The 13,628-nt window shown below is 57.3% G+C and overlaps 6 protein-coding genes across 6 annotated transcripts; 3 read left to right on the top strand and 3 right to left on the bottom strand.

Moving 5' to 3' along the window:
- Nucleotides 1–552: 552 nt before the first annotated feature.
- SPCC126.01c (putative WD repeat-containing protein) lies at nucleotides 553–1,964 on the top strand (the record flags this gene model as incomplete). Its single annotated transcript, XM_062767005.1, has 6 exons — nucleotides 553–753; nucleotides 791–931; nucleotides 978–1,277; nucleotides 1,317–1,419; nucleotides 1,465–1,773; nucleotides 1,825–1,964. 6 exons carry the CDS (start codon nucleotides 553–555, stop codon nucleotides 1,935–1,937), a joined length of 1,167 nt encoding a protein of 388 aa, XP_062622989.1. The 3' UTR covers nucleotides 1,938–1,964.
- LOC62_01G000566 (uncharacterized protein) lies at nucleotides 1,947–3,096 on the bottom strand. Its single transcript, XM_062767006.1, has 4 exons — nucleotides 2,873–3,096; nucleotides 2,566–2,819; nucleotides 2,223–2,516; nucleotides 1,947–2,178 (listed from the first exon to the last, which is right to left on the bottom strand). The coding sequence occupies exons 1-4, from the start codon at nucleotides 3,002–3,004 to the stop codon at nucleotides 2,019–2,021; spliced, it is 840 nt and encodes a 279-aa protein (XP_062622990.1). The 5' UTR covers nucleotides 3,005–3,096; the 3' UTR covers nucleotides 1,947–2,018.
- Nucleotides 3,097–3,551: 455 nt separating this feature from the next.
- On the top strand, nucleotides 3,552–7,620 carry EDE1 (EH domain-containing and endocytosis protein 1; the record flags this gene model as incomplete). The annotated part of the gene is made up of 7 exons (XM_062767007.1): nucleotides 3,552–3,620; nucleotides 3,668–4,116; nucleotides 4,164–4,688; nucleotides 4,724–5,082; nucleotides 5,132–7,280; nucleotides 7,352–7,469; nucleotides 7,522–7,620. 7 exons carry the CDS (start codon nucleotides 3,552–3,554, stop codon nucleotides 7,618–7,620), a joined length of 3,768 nt encoding a protein of 1,255 aa, XP_062622991.1.
- Nucleotides 7,621–7,706: 86 nt separating this feature from the next.
- On the bottom strand, nucleotides 7,707–8,555 carry Derl2 (Derlin-2; the record flags this gene model as incomplete). The annotated part of the gene is made up of 6 exons (XM_062767008.1): nucleotides 7,707–7,947; nucleotides 7,997–8,090; nucleotides 8,140–8,272; nucleotides 8,311–8,368; nucleotides 8,409–8,512; nucleotides 8,547–8,555. 6 exons carry the CDS (start codon nucleotides 8,553–8,555, stop codon nucleotides 7,707–7,709), a joined length of 639 nt encoding a protein of 212 aa, XP_062622992.1.
- Nucleotides 8,556–9,018: 463 nt separating this feature from the next.
- On the top strand, nucleotides 9,019–9,899 carry LOC62_01G000569 (uncharacterized protein; the record flags this gene model as incomplete). Its single annotated transcript, XM_062767009.1, has 5 exons — nucleotides 9,019–9,197; nucleotides 9,441–9,589; nucleotides 9,639–9,696; nucleotides 9,791–9,812; nucleotides 9,886–9,899. The coding sequence occupies exons 1-5, from the start codon at nucleotides 9,033–9,035 to the stop codon at nucleotides 9,897–9,899; spliced, it is 408 nt and encodes a 135-aa protein (XP_062622993.1). The 5' UTR covers nucleotides 9,019–9,032.
- Nucleotides 9,886–13,574, bottom strand: cdc48 (Cell division control protein 48). Its single transcript, XM_062767010.1, has 19 exons — nucleotides 13,443–13,574; nucleotides 13,214–13,263; nucleotides 13,068–13,160; nucleotides 12,986–13,002; nucleotides 12,850–12,933; nucleotides 12,718–12,796; nucleotides 12,633–12,667; nucleotides 12,509–12,580; nucleotides 12,385–12,461; nucleotides 12,215–12,346; nucleotides 11,218–12,161; nucleotides 10,954–11,179; nucleotides 10,874–10,904; nucleotides 10,802–10,825; nucleotides 10,697–10,749; nucleotides 10,349–10,647; nucleotides 10,177–10,300; nucleotides 10,062–10,126; nucleotides 9,886–10,010 (listed from the first exon to the last, which is right to left on the bottom strand). Exons 1-19 carry the CDS (start codon nucleotides 13,458–13,460, stop codon nucleotides 9,998–10,000), a joined length of 2,436 nt encoding a protein of 811 aa, XP_062622994.1. The 5' UTR covers nucleotides 13,461–13,574; the 3' UTR covers nucleotides 9,886–9,997.
- Between the last annotated feature and the right edge of the window lie 54 nt (nucleotides 13,575–13,628).

Here is a 13,628-nt window from a genome sequence, read left to right on the forward strand (position 1 = left end):
AATGTAGATACTCCGTCGAGGTCATATGCGCAGGCCACTCTCAACAACCTCTGGAGGCCAGGACGCTGGGGGATCGGGAGTGCGTGTCGTTACTAAAGAGCTAACATTCAGAAAAGCTGGGAGCGCTCTCACCATTGTGCGGTGAGTTCCTTCATCCATGCATCATCCCTTGTAGAGAGTTACCTTCTTCCAGGCAGTACTTACTGCGTTATTGACCTGGCAGAGCCAGGCGTGGGCGACACCTTCCTTGCTGTTGCCCCTTGTGCCACTTTTTCTCTACACCCCAGCTCATATACTGACTATTACTGCTCATTCGTATGCAACATACATACAGTGCACGTAGCTATTTTACCGAGGACACCCCATGGACAGGCATCGTTGTCCACAGTTGTTGATTTCAGTTTGCTCCGGCACGACTTGGATAACTGCCACCTTGCCACCAAATGTCGGTTGCAGAAGTATCACGTGATCAAGAAGTCCATGCTCACGATCGTGACGCGCACGAGTTTGTGACGTACGTTGTCCATTCAATTGTCCATTGACCCACACGACATGCAAACCAACGACACTGGGCTGATCTTCCAGTCCTCAAGGCAACTGGCGGAAGCCTCGAACAGGGAGAGGAAGATTATTGCTGCTGAAGGCATTGGAAACCCCATCAAGGTCAGCAGCAAGGTCTTGGACCTGGTGATTCGCGATCAAGATGGTTGGACGGCCGAGTCGGGCTGGCAGGCTCGACGCTTGGACCTCAATGTGAGCTACTATGCTTCAGCCCATACTCACTGAACAGACCGGGAAGACTCGAATGCTCTATAAGGGCCATAAAGGACCAGTGACATCGCTCAGCCTCCACCAGGTTCCAGGCGACAAACCTTGGTTGGCGCTCCTCACCGGATCTTGGGATAAGACAATCCGTGTTTGGGATGCCCTGGTAGGCAAAGTGACCTGGCGCGAGATCCATACTGACTAGTGTTTAGTCCGGGGATCTGGTTGGTGTTCTCGAGGGTCACACCGACTTTGTGAAGTCGGTGACCGTGCTGCCTACTGTGCCTCCCTTCCTACTCTCGACGTCGTCCGACAGGACCTTCCGCCTTTGGGACCTGTCACCCTTGGAGAATCGAAAGCTTCCCACAGCCCGCCAGACTGTGAAGGAGCATACGCGCCCTGTCGAGACGGCATCGTTTGAAGTTTCATCGCACAAGGAGCCGACAGAAAGAACTGTGGATGTGTGGACTGCCGACTCGTTAGGTGCAATCAAGCAGTGGAGTGTGAAGCAGGTAAGAAACAGACTTCCGGGGATGCCTCGCTAATGTTAGATCGTTCCTAGTTCATCTGCCCCCTTGACGTTTGTCATTGACAAGGAGAGCCACGAAACGAGTGTCTCCCAAGTCGTCGCCGTGGACGACGGCCTTTGGAGCGGTGAGACGTCGCTGTTGTGTCCTGCGAGTACTGACACGATGGTAGCGTCCATGGACAACACTGCCAAGCTGCAAGGCCCATCCTCTCAGAAGCTGGTTCACCCCAGCTATGTCAAATCGATTCTGCCAAACCCCCAGGGACTTCCTTACATTGTCACTGGGTGCGAAGACGAAAACATTCGCCTGTGGGACGCCAACAATCTCGATTCCAAGCCAAAGCCGCTGTCAATCGTTGAAGGGCACTGCGGTGAGGTTTCCGCACTTGACGTCTGGATCAAGGATGAAGATGGCAAGAAGGTCGTCAACATTGTGTCCGCCAGTCTGGACGGAACGTTGAGGAGATGGACCATTCAAGGTGTGTTTTGGCGATCAGACTCGGACTCGCCGGGCTGACGTAACGTGCCAGAACTTCTGAATCCCCCCAAGCTCAACTATGAGCCAGTCAAGGACACGAACGAGGTCGGCTTGACCGAGGAAGAGGAGAGGGAACTCGCCGAGCTCATGTCAGATAGCGATTGAGGAGTAGATGCCACATAGACCCGTGATGCAGAGATAATTGAGTGGTAAGAGGTACAACGCAGGACGCGGATGCGTTGGAATCTATTGCTGAAGGGCACTGGCGGCGAAGTCCAGCACCCGATCGACGTACGCACCCAGCTCCGGGGTATCGTCGAGACTCTCTCGCAGCGGAGACACGGACGATAGGCCATAAATGCAGTAGAGGTGAGATGCGATAAGAGCATCGAGGGGGGTTGGCGTCCTGAACGCGGTGGTCAGCATCTGCAACGGTTGAGGAGTCCTCACTTTGCCTGTAGCGCCCACTGCTCAGGCTTGACCAGTTCCTTCAGTGTCTCCAGCGCCTGGATCCCGGATTCGACCAAAATCACGCCGTCAATTGTTCGGTCATCTCCTGTAAAGGAAGCAGGCAAGGGGGTTGTGAGACCAGCAACTAGTGCCGGCGGCTGGGGAAGCAAGGTGGCAATGTCGGCGGACGTCTCGCTCTTTGACACCAAAATTGCAGGGAGAAGTCGCACCAGAACCAGTTGAGCAATCGCAAGCGCCTCGTCATACGCTTCCTGGTTTGGCATGCCATGGAGCCTAGCAGTGTCAGCCGACACGCACAGCGTGGGTCTTCACTTCCACTTACTTTGCCGACTTGCCCTGCAAAGGATGCGTGCTATCCAGCCACTGACGAATGTCGTCTGCCGCAACGAGCCGATTCTCCTCGATCACATGGAGAGTTGGGAGCTTTCCCTTCGGAGCAGCCTCTTCATTACTCCAAGGCTGAACGCGGATTGGGACTGCACGCAGGAGGAATAGAAGTTGAGCGCGAAGAGATGCGGGCGAGGCCGACGCCCACTCTCGATAGTGTGGACTGTTGAAGACCGTTGGAGGGTGAATCTATGACATAAACTGATGTCAGCATGTGTAGAGTCGGGAGACGGCCAACGAACCCAAAGGGTGTACGGGGAGCTGGCAGAGCGCTTCCACTCAAGGGCGTCCTCTTGTGGGAGGACAACCAATGGATACTTTGCGTAAAGGCTGCTGATCCACTGGGGAGCCTTGAATACCGAAGTCGATGACATGACAGAGGCGACTTTGTATTGGTGAGTGTGGACGTCCCGATGTGCGCGCGCGATGCAAACTGTAGCAGCAGGAAGGTTGAATGAAAGTCGAGATTGAGGTTTGAAGCGACAGGCAATGTTGTCGCGACTGAACGGAGAGATATTGCATGGGTTGTGGAAGGAGCCCCGCGTTTGGTTGCTTAAGTATGCCCCCTGGATTATGGGATTGCGTGGGTTGCCGCGTCGTCACTCGCTTGGGTGCGTCGACCGGGCCGGCATACGTCGTGTGGGGGTAAGGGGGGAAGGGGGGAAGAGGGGGGGGGGGGGACCGAGGGCCGAGGGAGCGATGCAACGATGACGATGTCGACACCCACAGCCACAGCCGCAGCCACCACCACCAATACCACCACAACCACCACCACCACCACCACCCCCCCACCCATCCACCGCCCCACCCTCCAATCCTCTCTCGGATCATCCATCCATCCTTCTTCTCCATCTCCCCTCTTACCTCGTATCATTCTCATCCCCATCTCATCGCGCCTATCGCTCACTTTCGGCTGTCACAATGGCAGTCCCAACTGCCCAAGAGCAGCAGTACTACGACCAGCTCTTCGACCTCGTCGACAAGGATGGCGTGAGTACACAGCCCATGTCCACATTGCCAGACTGACTCCCTCGTAGAGCGGCATTCTCCCCGGATCTGAAGCGTTTCCGTTCTTGACCTCGTCTGGTCTGCCCCAACAGACTCTCGGTGAAGTCTGGGCTATTGCCGACCCCGATAACAATGGCTTCTTGACCAAGGATGGATTGTACAAGGTTGCGCGTCTCGTGGGTTGGATGCAGTCTGGCAAGCAATCCCAGGTGGAGCCTTCCCTCGTCAACAAACCTGGGCCGTACCCCAAGTTCGCCGGTTACCCTCCTCCTCCAGTGGCACCGCAGCTTACTGGAACTGCTTCACCTACCCCTCCGGGAGGAGCGCACGGCCTTCCGCCCCTCACCCCGTCTGATCGCGCCCAGTTTACGCGCATCTTTGCTGGTACCGGACCGGTGAATGGCCTTGTGGCCGGTGACAAGGCTAGAGATGTCTTCCTGAAGAGCCAGCTCAGCTATGACAAGCTCGGCCTCATCTGGTGAGTTCGCAACGGAGTGGTCTGAGCATTGGCTCACACACTTCAAGGAATCTCGCAGACACGCAGCAGCGTGGTGCTTTGGACCTGACCGACTTTGTTATCGGCATGTGGCTCATTCGGAGTGCAATGGCGAACCCATCCGCTGTCCTTCCTCAAACTCTCCCACCTGGCGCCTACGAGACGGCCTCTGGAGGTCGAGCTCCTCCTCGACCTACGAGCCCTTTGTCTCACCAACACACGGGTGGAACCTCCAGTCCCATCCAGAGGCAGCTCACGGGCACTCTTCAACCCCAAGTTACGGGCCAGAACTTTGGCGCACCTCTCGGAACCCCGCCACGATCAAACACTTTAACCCCCTCTCGGCAGTCAACCGGGCCAGCTGCCTTCGGGTCAACCCCTGTCTCCAGTTCCGCATCGGCCCTTCCGTGGGACGTTACGGCGGAAGCCAAAGCAACCTCGGATCGCTTCTTCACGCAGCTGGACAGTCAGAACAGGGGTGTTATTGAAGGAGACGTGGCCGTCCCGTTCATGCTCCAGAGCCAGCTGGACGAAGGCACTCTTGCCAGCATCTGGTAAGTTTTATAGTGCAGTCACCGCTGATAGGCAGGGACCTGTCCGACATCCGGGAGGAAGGCAAGCTGGATCGCGACGAGTTTGCTGTCGCCATGTATCTCATCAACTCCAAGCTGACCGGCAAGGAGTTGCCGACGGCTCTGCCTCTTAGCCTGGTACCACCCTCCCTCCGAGCTCAGCATGGCCGTGCAGCAGCGCAGGCGCCCCCCGCCGACAACACGAAGGACCTCTTCGATCTCTTTGACGAGGCACCGGAAACCACAGACAATGCTGCTCCGCCGGCGGCGGCGTTCCTGCCCCTGCCCCCTTCCCGGAGGGCTACCCAGGAGCCGTCGCGGCAGACGTCGCGTGCTGTCGTTAGCCCGTCGAATCTCTCCGCACGCCCAGCCTTTGGTACGTTGGAGGCAGTGACGCAGACAGAATAGCACTGACTGTTCCCCAGCCCTCCCTCTGGCCCAACCTGGCAATGACTTGCTCGGCGACGATGGTGTTGAGACTGCTGCAACTTCGGCGCTTGATAAATCTGCGGAACTGGGCAACAAGAAGAATCAGCTGGACAATACGGCACGATCTGTGACAGCCCTCGAAAAGGACCATGCGGAGCTGGAGAGCCAGACAGCTTCCAACGCGCAGGCCCTGGAGAAGCTGGAGAGCGATCTGACAGCCGCTCGTGGCAAGCATGACACGGAGACGAAAGCTGTGTCTGATCTTCGCATTCGTGTGGGCGAACAGGCTGCCAAGTTGAAGCAACTGCAAGCAGATGTCATCTCGGCCGAAAGCGACCTTACAGCAATGCGCCTTGAGAAGGATGAGCTCGAGCAGAGCCTTCTCCGCGACAAGGAGGAAGTGCGCAGCCTGCAAAAGCGTATGAAGGAAGTCGAGGACGAGAAGACGGGCCTCAAACTTCTTCTCGACAAGACCAAGAAGGACGCTCGGCAGCAGAAGGGCATGGTCACAATCGCCAAAAAGCAGCTATCCACTGCAGAGTCTTCGCGGGACTCTGTGCAGCAGGATGTTCGACTTGCCGAGCACGAGTTGGAAGAGGCTACCGCTGCGCGTGCTGAAGGTGTGGCATCGCCATCCTCGGCTACTTCCGCCGCTGCCGTACCGTTACCGCACACACCTCAGACACTTAGCCCCGAGCCAACTGGTGTCTCTCAGCGGTCCAACAACCCATTCGACCGTTTCAGTCGCTCGTCCTTGTCCCGAGCCACCCAGAGCCCTGAACTTGCGCCGACAACTGCCGCGGCGTTCGCGGGCGTTGGGGCTGGTATCGTTGGTGGCTCAGCTGTCGCTGCTGCTGCTGCTCTCTCTGGCACAGCGCATTCCGATGCTCACCCCGCCCATGAAGAGGCATCGGAGCCTGCGGACGCTGCTCCCGAGGCTGAGGCCAATGTCGATCCATTCAATGTGCCGTCCGACTCTACGGTGCCTGCTGCCGACAAGATCGCGGACGAAAGCGATCCGTTTGGCGCAGCTCCTGTCTCTACCTCACACTCCGACGAGCACAAGCTGTCCCATGATGCGACGACCAGTCACGGCTTTGGGGACTCATTCGGAGCGCCTGTCGACAGGGCCATTCAGGAGCCGAACGGCGAGCAGCACTTCGGGACGGATCACCAGGCTGCGCCCACAGACTTCGACTCTGCTTTTGCTGACTTCGATACTCCTGCCGAAGGTGTGGAGGGTCCGGCAGACGATGCCCTTCACCTTGCTCGCCCTGTCGTGCATGACAACGCCGAGCCCTCCGTGCCCGCCGATACCCTGCCAGTCACCGCCGACACCCTGCCCGTCGCTGCAATCTCTCACGAAGCCCCAGAGATCGCGCCAGCGTCGGTTCCGACCGCTACGACTTCACCAATTGCGGCCACCGTCGCGCCACCTTTACCGCCCGCAGCATCGCATGAGCCGACGCCTGAGCCGACTGCTGAACGCGCCGCGCACCTCGACGGAGGAGAGTCATCCGATGAAGATGAGGGCCCCGAAGACATCGAGGCCCCCCGTCGCAATTACAGCTCTCCTCCACCGGACGCGAGCACTGCAACGTCGCCAGCGTCCCCCAGAGAGGACCGGTCGACTACTGAAGGCCCTGCCGACGAGGTCCACGCCAAAACTCGCCGTAGCGCTCCGCCTCCCCCGGTTAACCGCCCACCTGCTTCGGGTACGCAGGTTCCTCCTACCGGAACCGATATCTTTGACCCGTTCGGAGCACCTGTGGAGACTGAGAGCGGCGCCCACCAGGCACCGGCACCGAAGAGCACGCAATTCGATGACGAGGATGATTTCGACTTTACCGACCTTCCTCCCTCCCACGCCGAGGGCCAGCAGGGCGGCGCCGTGTCTGCCTTCGATGACGAATTCGCTAGCTTTGACGACTTTGCCAGCCCGGCATCTCAGGTGGGCACCGGCTCCGACAACTCCAACTCGCTTCTTCAGACGTATGAGGTTGTCTCGTCGAAGGCTGGTCAGCACGAGGCAGACTCTGGCTTGGATGAGTGGGGTGTCAGCACGGCTGCTGCCCTGGCTGCCCCAGCTGCTGCTGCACCCGCCCTGTCATTCGATGACGCGTTTGGCGGCGACTTCTCCTCGAGGTATGTTTGATCGCAACATGCAGGCGCGCAGCATCGTTTGCTGACATGAACTGTAGCTTCAATACCCCCAGTCACCCCGCGCCAGCCCCGGCTCCAGCGGCCTCGGCACCTGACCTGCCCAAGAGGCCATCTCTCGGCACGGGTGTCAGCGACCTCCCCCAGGCCGACGATCTAGAGGATGTGAAGAGAGTAAGTAGGCGTTGGCGATGGGCTGTGCAAGGTATCGATGCTAACTGCATAGCTCTGCGCTATGGGCTTCCCTCGTTCCCTGGTAGTTGAGGCTCTGGATGCCAACGGATACGACTTCCAGAAGGCCCTCAACGTGCTTCTTGTCAAGTAGAGAAAGAATGTTATGGCTGGCTGCCAGCCGTTTGGAACTCGGATGCATATCTTTTGTCTTTGGAGCGTTCTGCACTTGCTTTGTGCTCACTCTCCACCGAGCCTCTGGCCAGAACCCCAACGATGGCGCACAGCTGCGGCAGCTGAGCCGGCTTGGTTGTCCCGGTAATCGGTTGCAGTGATGCCGCCCGAGAAGCTGGTTGTTCGTCCGGCCGTCGAGCTACCGCTCCCAACAAAAAGACGTCGGAACCAACGAGGCGTACCGAGAGCATTTGGGCGGCGCAAGCGCGCAGGGGCGTGCAGCGGGAGGTAGGTTGAGATAAACCACCTGACGGCTATCAGTGGCGATCTTTGAAGCCGACATTGAATGAACCCACCAAAGATGTCCGGCAATGATGCCGATTAACCCAGCGTAGAAACCGCTCATGCCCAGAAGGACAAAGTCCAGTCCTGCCAGGACCAACGGATACACTGGAAAAGGGTCAGGACGCAAGTTGTGCGTGAGTAATGAAGAACTCACAGCGCGTAGGAACGGACACAAGCCCAAAGATGCTCATCTTGGTTCCTGGAAACTCCTTGCACCAGATGTAGATGAGGGCATTGCGGAGTGGGTGGGAGAGAATGCCCATGTTGACTGTGGCGGCGTCGAGAACCTGAGGGAGATGAGCGGTGGAACGTGATCAAGACTCACCAGAATGAAAGTGCCCAACATTAGCAACGTCCATACATAGGCGGGGCGATCGAACAAGCTGGTGGGTCAGATGCTGACCATGTTCTTCCCTTGCTTACGTCTTCTTCTCAAGGGCAAGAGATGTCTGGTATAGGTTCATCGTGTTCATCAAGAACGGGAAGCCCTTTCCACCGAAGAAGAAGGCGGTAAATGGTCGCCATATCTGCGCGGTCAGGTCAATTGGGCGCTTTACACACAATGTGCATCGTCGGCACATACCTCAAAGTTGCCATAGACTCTTGGCCAGCTCAAGAAGATCTGTATACAGTTAGAGGGTTGTTGCAGGCTTGACGCAGCCACCTACGTAGCGGAGGGGGATCACACCCGTCAAGCCAGCTCTGAAAGCCACGTCAGCGACAACTCTGCGCATGTTGGCTGCAGACGAGAAGCCGGTGCTCACGCAGTGATTGCGACTGTGCTTCCCACCAGCGCGGCCGTTACTGGGGGGAATTCGAATGAAGAATAGTCAGCCATGGTGATTGTGACAGGAGAAGCAAGAGACACAAGGAGATAGCAACATGTGTATGTGTCAGTCACTGTGGCTGGCTGTCCAGTGTGCCGAGGTGGAGGTTGTTTTCCACCACGCGAACACGTCATGCAGGGCGCAGGACAGAGTGGAGGCCGCGCTGTGCGACGCGTCAGTTATGTTTCTGCCCATGTTCTGGCAAACACCACACCGACTTATGACCATTGACATGCTTCCATCTCGAGATGTGGATCTGTTCGTGTACCAGGAGCCAGCCAGCGGGTGGCTACGCTGCCCGCCAGAGGAAGCGAATTCCGAGGCTCCTTCAATATGCCGCGACTTCTCGCTAGTGTTCGTGCTCCGAGGCGAGACGGACAACATGGTGGGTACAGCCACACGCAGTGCTCGTCGGATACTCAGGCCAGGTGCTACTTGGGAAGAAGAAGCGAGGGCTGGGCAAAGGGCTGTCAGTTGGCTCTGCGACTGAGATAACTGACGCGACAGCTTTAACGGCTTTGGAGGGAAGCAAGAGCCAGGAGAGACAATGCAGGAGTGCGCCATTCGGGAGCTGCAGGTATGGACAGCATGCCTAGAACGTGAACATTGGTCCTGACGCGGTGCCCAGGAAGAATGCGGCTTATGTGTTGCCAAGCAGCACATGAAAGCCAAGGGCACGCTCACAATCGCTCGACGCGCCGAAGAGGAAGGAGCAGCTCCAATCGTTATCACTATACACCTGTTTACAGCACAACAGTGGCAAGGTGCCCTAGTCGAGTGAGCAAGGGCTGTCGTTCTCCTGTTGCAGCAACTGAAAGCGCGGCAGGACTGAAGAAATGTCACCTGAATGGTTCAGCACAAACGACATTCCGTACGGACAAATGGTGAGTATCCTCATTATCTTTATCAATCTGAAGGAGGTCAGTGGCCAGAAGCAAGTTTCTACGTCTCCCCTTTGCTGCAACGCTCCGTGAGCAGTTCGACATCTCGTCGTTTGATGGTGGGTCGCGTCGACTACTCTGCCCCGACGACGCTGGCGGGTTTGTGGCTGGGTTGGTCGCCAGAGCCACCAGAAACGAACACATGAGGATGCATTTACTTCTCAAACGCTGACACTTTGTATCTCTACTGCTTCACTCGGATCATCTTCGTCATATCGCAAAGTTTGAATGTCTTCGCTCGCGCTTAGGCGTAGAGACTGATCTTGGTTAGTCGCCTGGCAGCATCTCGGGCGTGGCAAACCACTTACTCGTCGTCGTCGGCCTCGTTCTGGAAGGAGGCACCGCCCTGCTGAGCGTCGCCGCTCTCTGGGAACTAGCAACGGTGTCAGTACAAGACCGGACGGAGCACGCATTTGAACTCACCTTGAAGTTGGAACCGCCAAGTCCCCTAGACTGCTGAAGCTGCGAGCTGAACATCTCGTAGCGGCGAATGTCGGCATCCGAAACGGAACGACGGGCGAACTTCATAGCCTCCTCGAAGTGCTCGCTGTCGACTGTTAGCATGCCGAGTTGTCACACGTGGGGAAAAACTTACACAGAGATGGCCGGAACCTCGTCCTCATCGTTCTCCTCGTCCATGAGGTCGACATCACCGCCAGCCTGCTCAGCCTTCTCCTTACGCTCGTTCTCCTTGCGGATGTCGGACTCGATGCTTGCACGGATAGCAAGCTTGGCCGCGCGCTGACAGATCTCAGTGAGATCGGCACCCGAGAATCCGGCGGTGTTCTTGGCAAGGAAGTTGAGGTCGACGCCAGGAGCGAGGGGCGACTTGCGAAGAGTAGCCTGGAGGATAGAAAGACGCGAGGCCTCGTCGGGCAGAGGGATGTAGATGAGCTACAGGGGTCAGTCATAGCTCGGACAACAGTCAACGTGAGAAACCTACCTGGTCAAGACGGCCAGGACGAAGAAGAGCAGGGTCAATCTGGTCGGGACGGTCTGCGCAACAGTTAGCGACAGCACCTAGCTACCTTGCCTTGGGAAAACTCACTGGTAGCACCGATGATGAAGACGTCTGAACGATTCTGTCAGCATTGAACAACTCCAGACGCGGCTAACGCACTCTTCTTGGCGTTCATGCCATCCATCTCAGTCTGCGCATTTGTGAGCATCCGGCACAGAAAGACCCACACAACAACTTACCAGGATCTGGTTCAGGACACGGTCGCTGGCGCCTCCAGCGTCACCGCCAGCCCCACCACGAGACTTGGCGATCGAGTCGAGCTCATCGAAGAACATGACACACGGCGCAGCGGCACGAGCCTTGTCGAAAACGTCACGGACATTGGCCTCAGACTCGCCGAACCACATGGTAAGCAGCTCAGGGCCCTTGATCGAGATGAAGTTGGCCTGGCACTCGTTCGCGATACTGCATGTCAGCGTCTGCCCATGCGCAGTGAGACTTACGCCTTGGCGAGCATGGTCTTACCAGTACCAGGGGGGCCGTAGAAGAGCACACCCTTGGAAGGAGAGAGACCATACTTGAGGAACTTCTCGGGGTGCTCGACAGGGTACTGAACAGTCTCCTGGAGCTCGCGCTTGACCTTGTCGAGACCACCAATGTCGTTCCAGGTGGTGGTCGGGATCTCGACGACAGTCTCGCGGAGGGCAGAGGGGTTGTTGACGCCGAGGGCGTAACGGAAGTTCTCCATGGTGACACCAAGCGAGTCGAGAACCTCGGCATCAATGGTGTCCTCGTCGAGGTCGATGAGGTCCATCTTCTCACGAATCTGCTGCATGGCAGCCTCCGAGCAAAGCGACGCCATGTCGGCACCAACGTAACCGTGAGTGTCGGCGGCAATCTGCTCGAGGTCGACGTCATCCGAGAGCTTCATGTTCTTGGTGTGGATGCGGAGGATCTCGAGACGGCCAGTGGGGTCGGGGATACCGATGTCGACCTCACGGTCGAAGCGGCCGAAACGACGAAGCGCCGGGTCGATCGAGTTGGGACGGTTGGTGGCAGCCATGACGACAACATTCGAGCGCGACTTGAGGCCGTCCATGAGGGTAAGGAGCTGGGAGACAACACGACGCTCGACCTCGCCATTGGTCTTGTCACGCTTGGGGGCGATCGAGTCGATCTCATCGATGAAGATGATGGCAGGGCTGTTCTTCTCCGCCTCCTCGAAGGCCTTGCGAAGGTTGGACTCGGACTCTCCGGCCATCTTGGACATGATCTCGGGACCGTTGATAAGGAAGAAGAAGGCGCCGGTCTCGTTGGCGACAGCACGAGCCATCAAGGTCTTGCCGGTACCGGGGGGTCCAAACATCAGGATACCGCGAGGAGGCTTGATACCGATAGCCTTGAAGAGCTGGGGGTGGCGGAGAGGAAGCTCAACGAGCTCACGGATCTACAAGTCCAGTCAGTACTCTCCAAACAAAGCCGTCTGTTCGGCAAACTAACCTGAGCCAGCTGCTTGCGGCAACCACCGAGGTCGTCGTATCCGACAGCGTTAAGGTCAGCCTCCTCGACCTCACGGTCCAGAGGGTCGCCCTCGGTGTGGATAACAGTGTCGGAAGCCACAATCTGCAAGGGCTGTTAGCAGTAGTTCTGATACCTCTGGTTCGACTTACACAGTACGGAGAGGGGTCGACCTCGATGACCTTGAAGTCGACAGTCCTCATGCCACCACGAACCTGGAAGACATCACCTACACGCGTCAGTCGTGCTCTTTTACCATAACGGTCTCGCACTCACCCTTGCGGACGGGGCGGTAAGCCTCGAGGAAGTAGGGCTTCAGGTAAACGTCAAAGAGGTTGCCAGAAAGACCTGAAAGCAAAGTTAGCCAAAGCACAGCAGCGTAAGCAGAAGAACGACTCACCCTCGATGGAGTCGGCGAAGGGGAGGATGTGAATGCTGAGCCAGGGCATTAGTAACCAACCATAGTGTTTGGCTGAGTGACTTACCGCTTGCCGTACTTGATGTCGTTGGCAGCCGACACGTGAACGAAGTCACCGAGCTTGATAGCACAGTTTCCACGAGCAACTGTAAATGTCAACCAAGAAGTTCCACGGAAATTCGCCACAGGGGTGACTTACCCTTGTTCATGCAGATCTTGCCCTGCTCAATGTCATCCTGGCTCAAGCAGATGAGGACAGTGTCCTTCCTGCGCTTGCCACGGACTAGAAGATTAGCATACATCAAGAGTGTGTCCTCGCTGGTTGCTCTGCTTACCAATGATCGTGTCGCCGCTGTGCTGTGTGTCAGCGTTTGGGAACACAAGTGCTAAGGCGGTGGCCACGAAAGCTGCACATACCGGAACAGGCCAAGTGCCTCCATGGTGTTGGGGTGGAGCACAGCCACGCTGTTGTCGTCCGAAGGGCTCTCGTCAACCATAAGACGGTTGGGACTGGAGTGGTTGATCAGCACATGACCGAGGGGCTTCAACTCGACTTCACTCACGACTTCTTCTGACGAAGAATAGCGGTGGCGGTAGAGTCGTCGGGTACAGGCTACAGCGTGTCAGTGGGCCGTAGAGAACAAGGAAGAGTTGCCATTGGGACGCTCGGTAAGCAGCAGTTGGACACCACTGATGATGGACAAGCTGCCGCTGATTACAGCGCTCCACTCTGGTTATCGCTGCCCAGCTCGCATGGGCGGCGCGCAAGGTGTGGAGTGGATTGGTACTGACCTGAGATGGGTCTGCCATGTTGATTGAGGTTACTAGGTTTGAAAGGATTGAGAAAGAGAAAGAGTTGAGAAAGAAAGAGAGAAAGGAATGATGAGAGGAAGTAAATGGAAGCCGACAGAGGGAGTGGACGACTGGCTGGCAACTGGCGACGGACGCTGGGCAGGCCACCGCCCAGAACGCGATGAC

This window comes from Vanrija pseudolonga, chromosome 1, assembly GCF_020906515.1.
Source record: "Vanrija pseudolonga chromosome 1, complete sequence".
NCBI classification, from domain to species: domain Eukaryota; kingdom Fungi; phylum Basidiomycota; class Tremellomycetes; order Trichosporonales; family Trichosporonaceae; genus Vanrija; species Vanrija pseudolonga.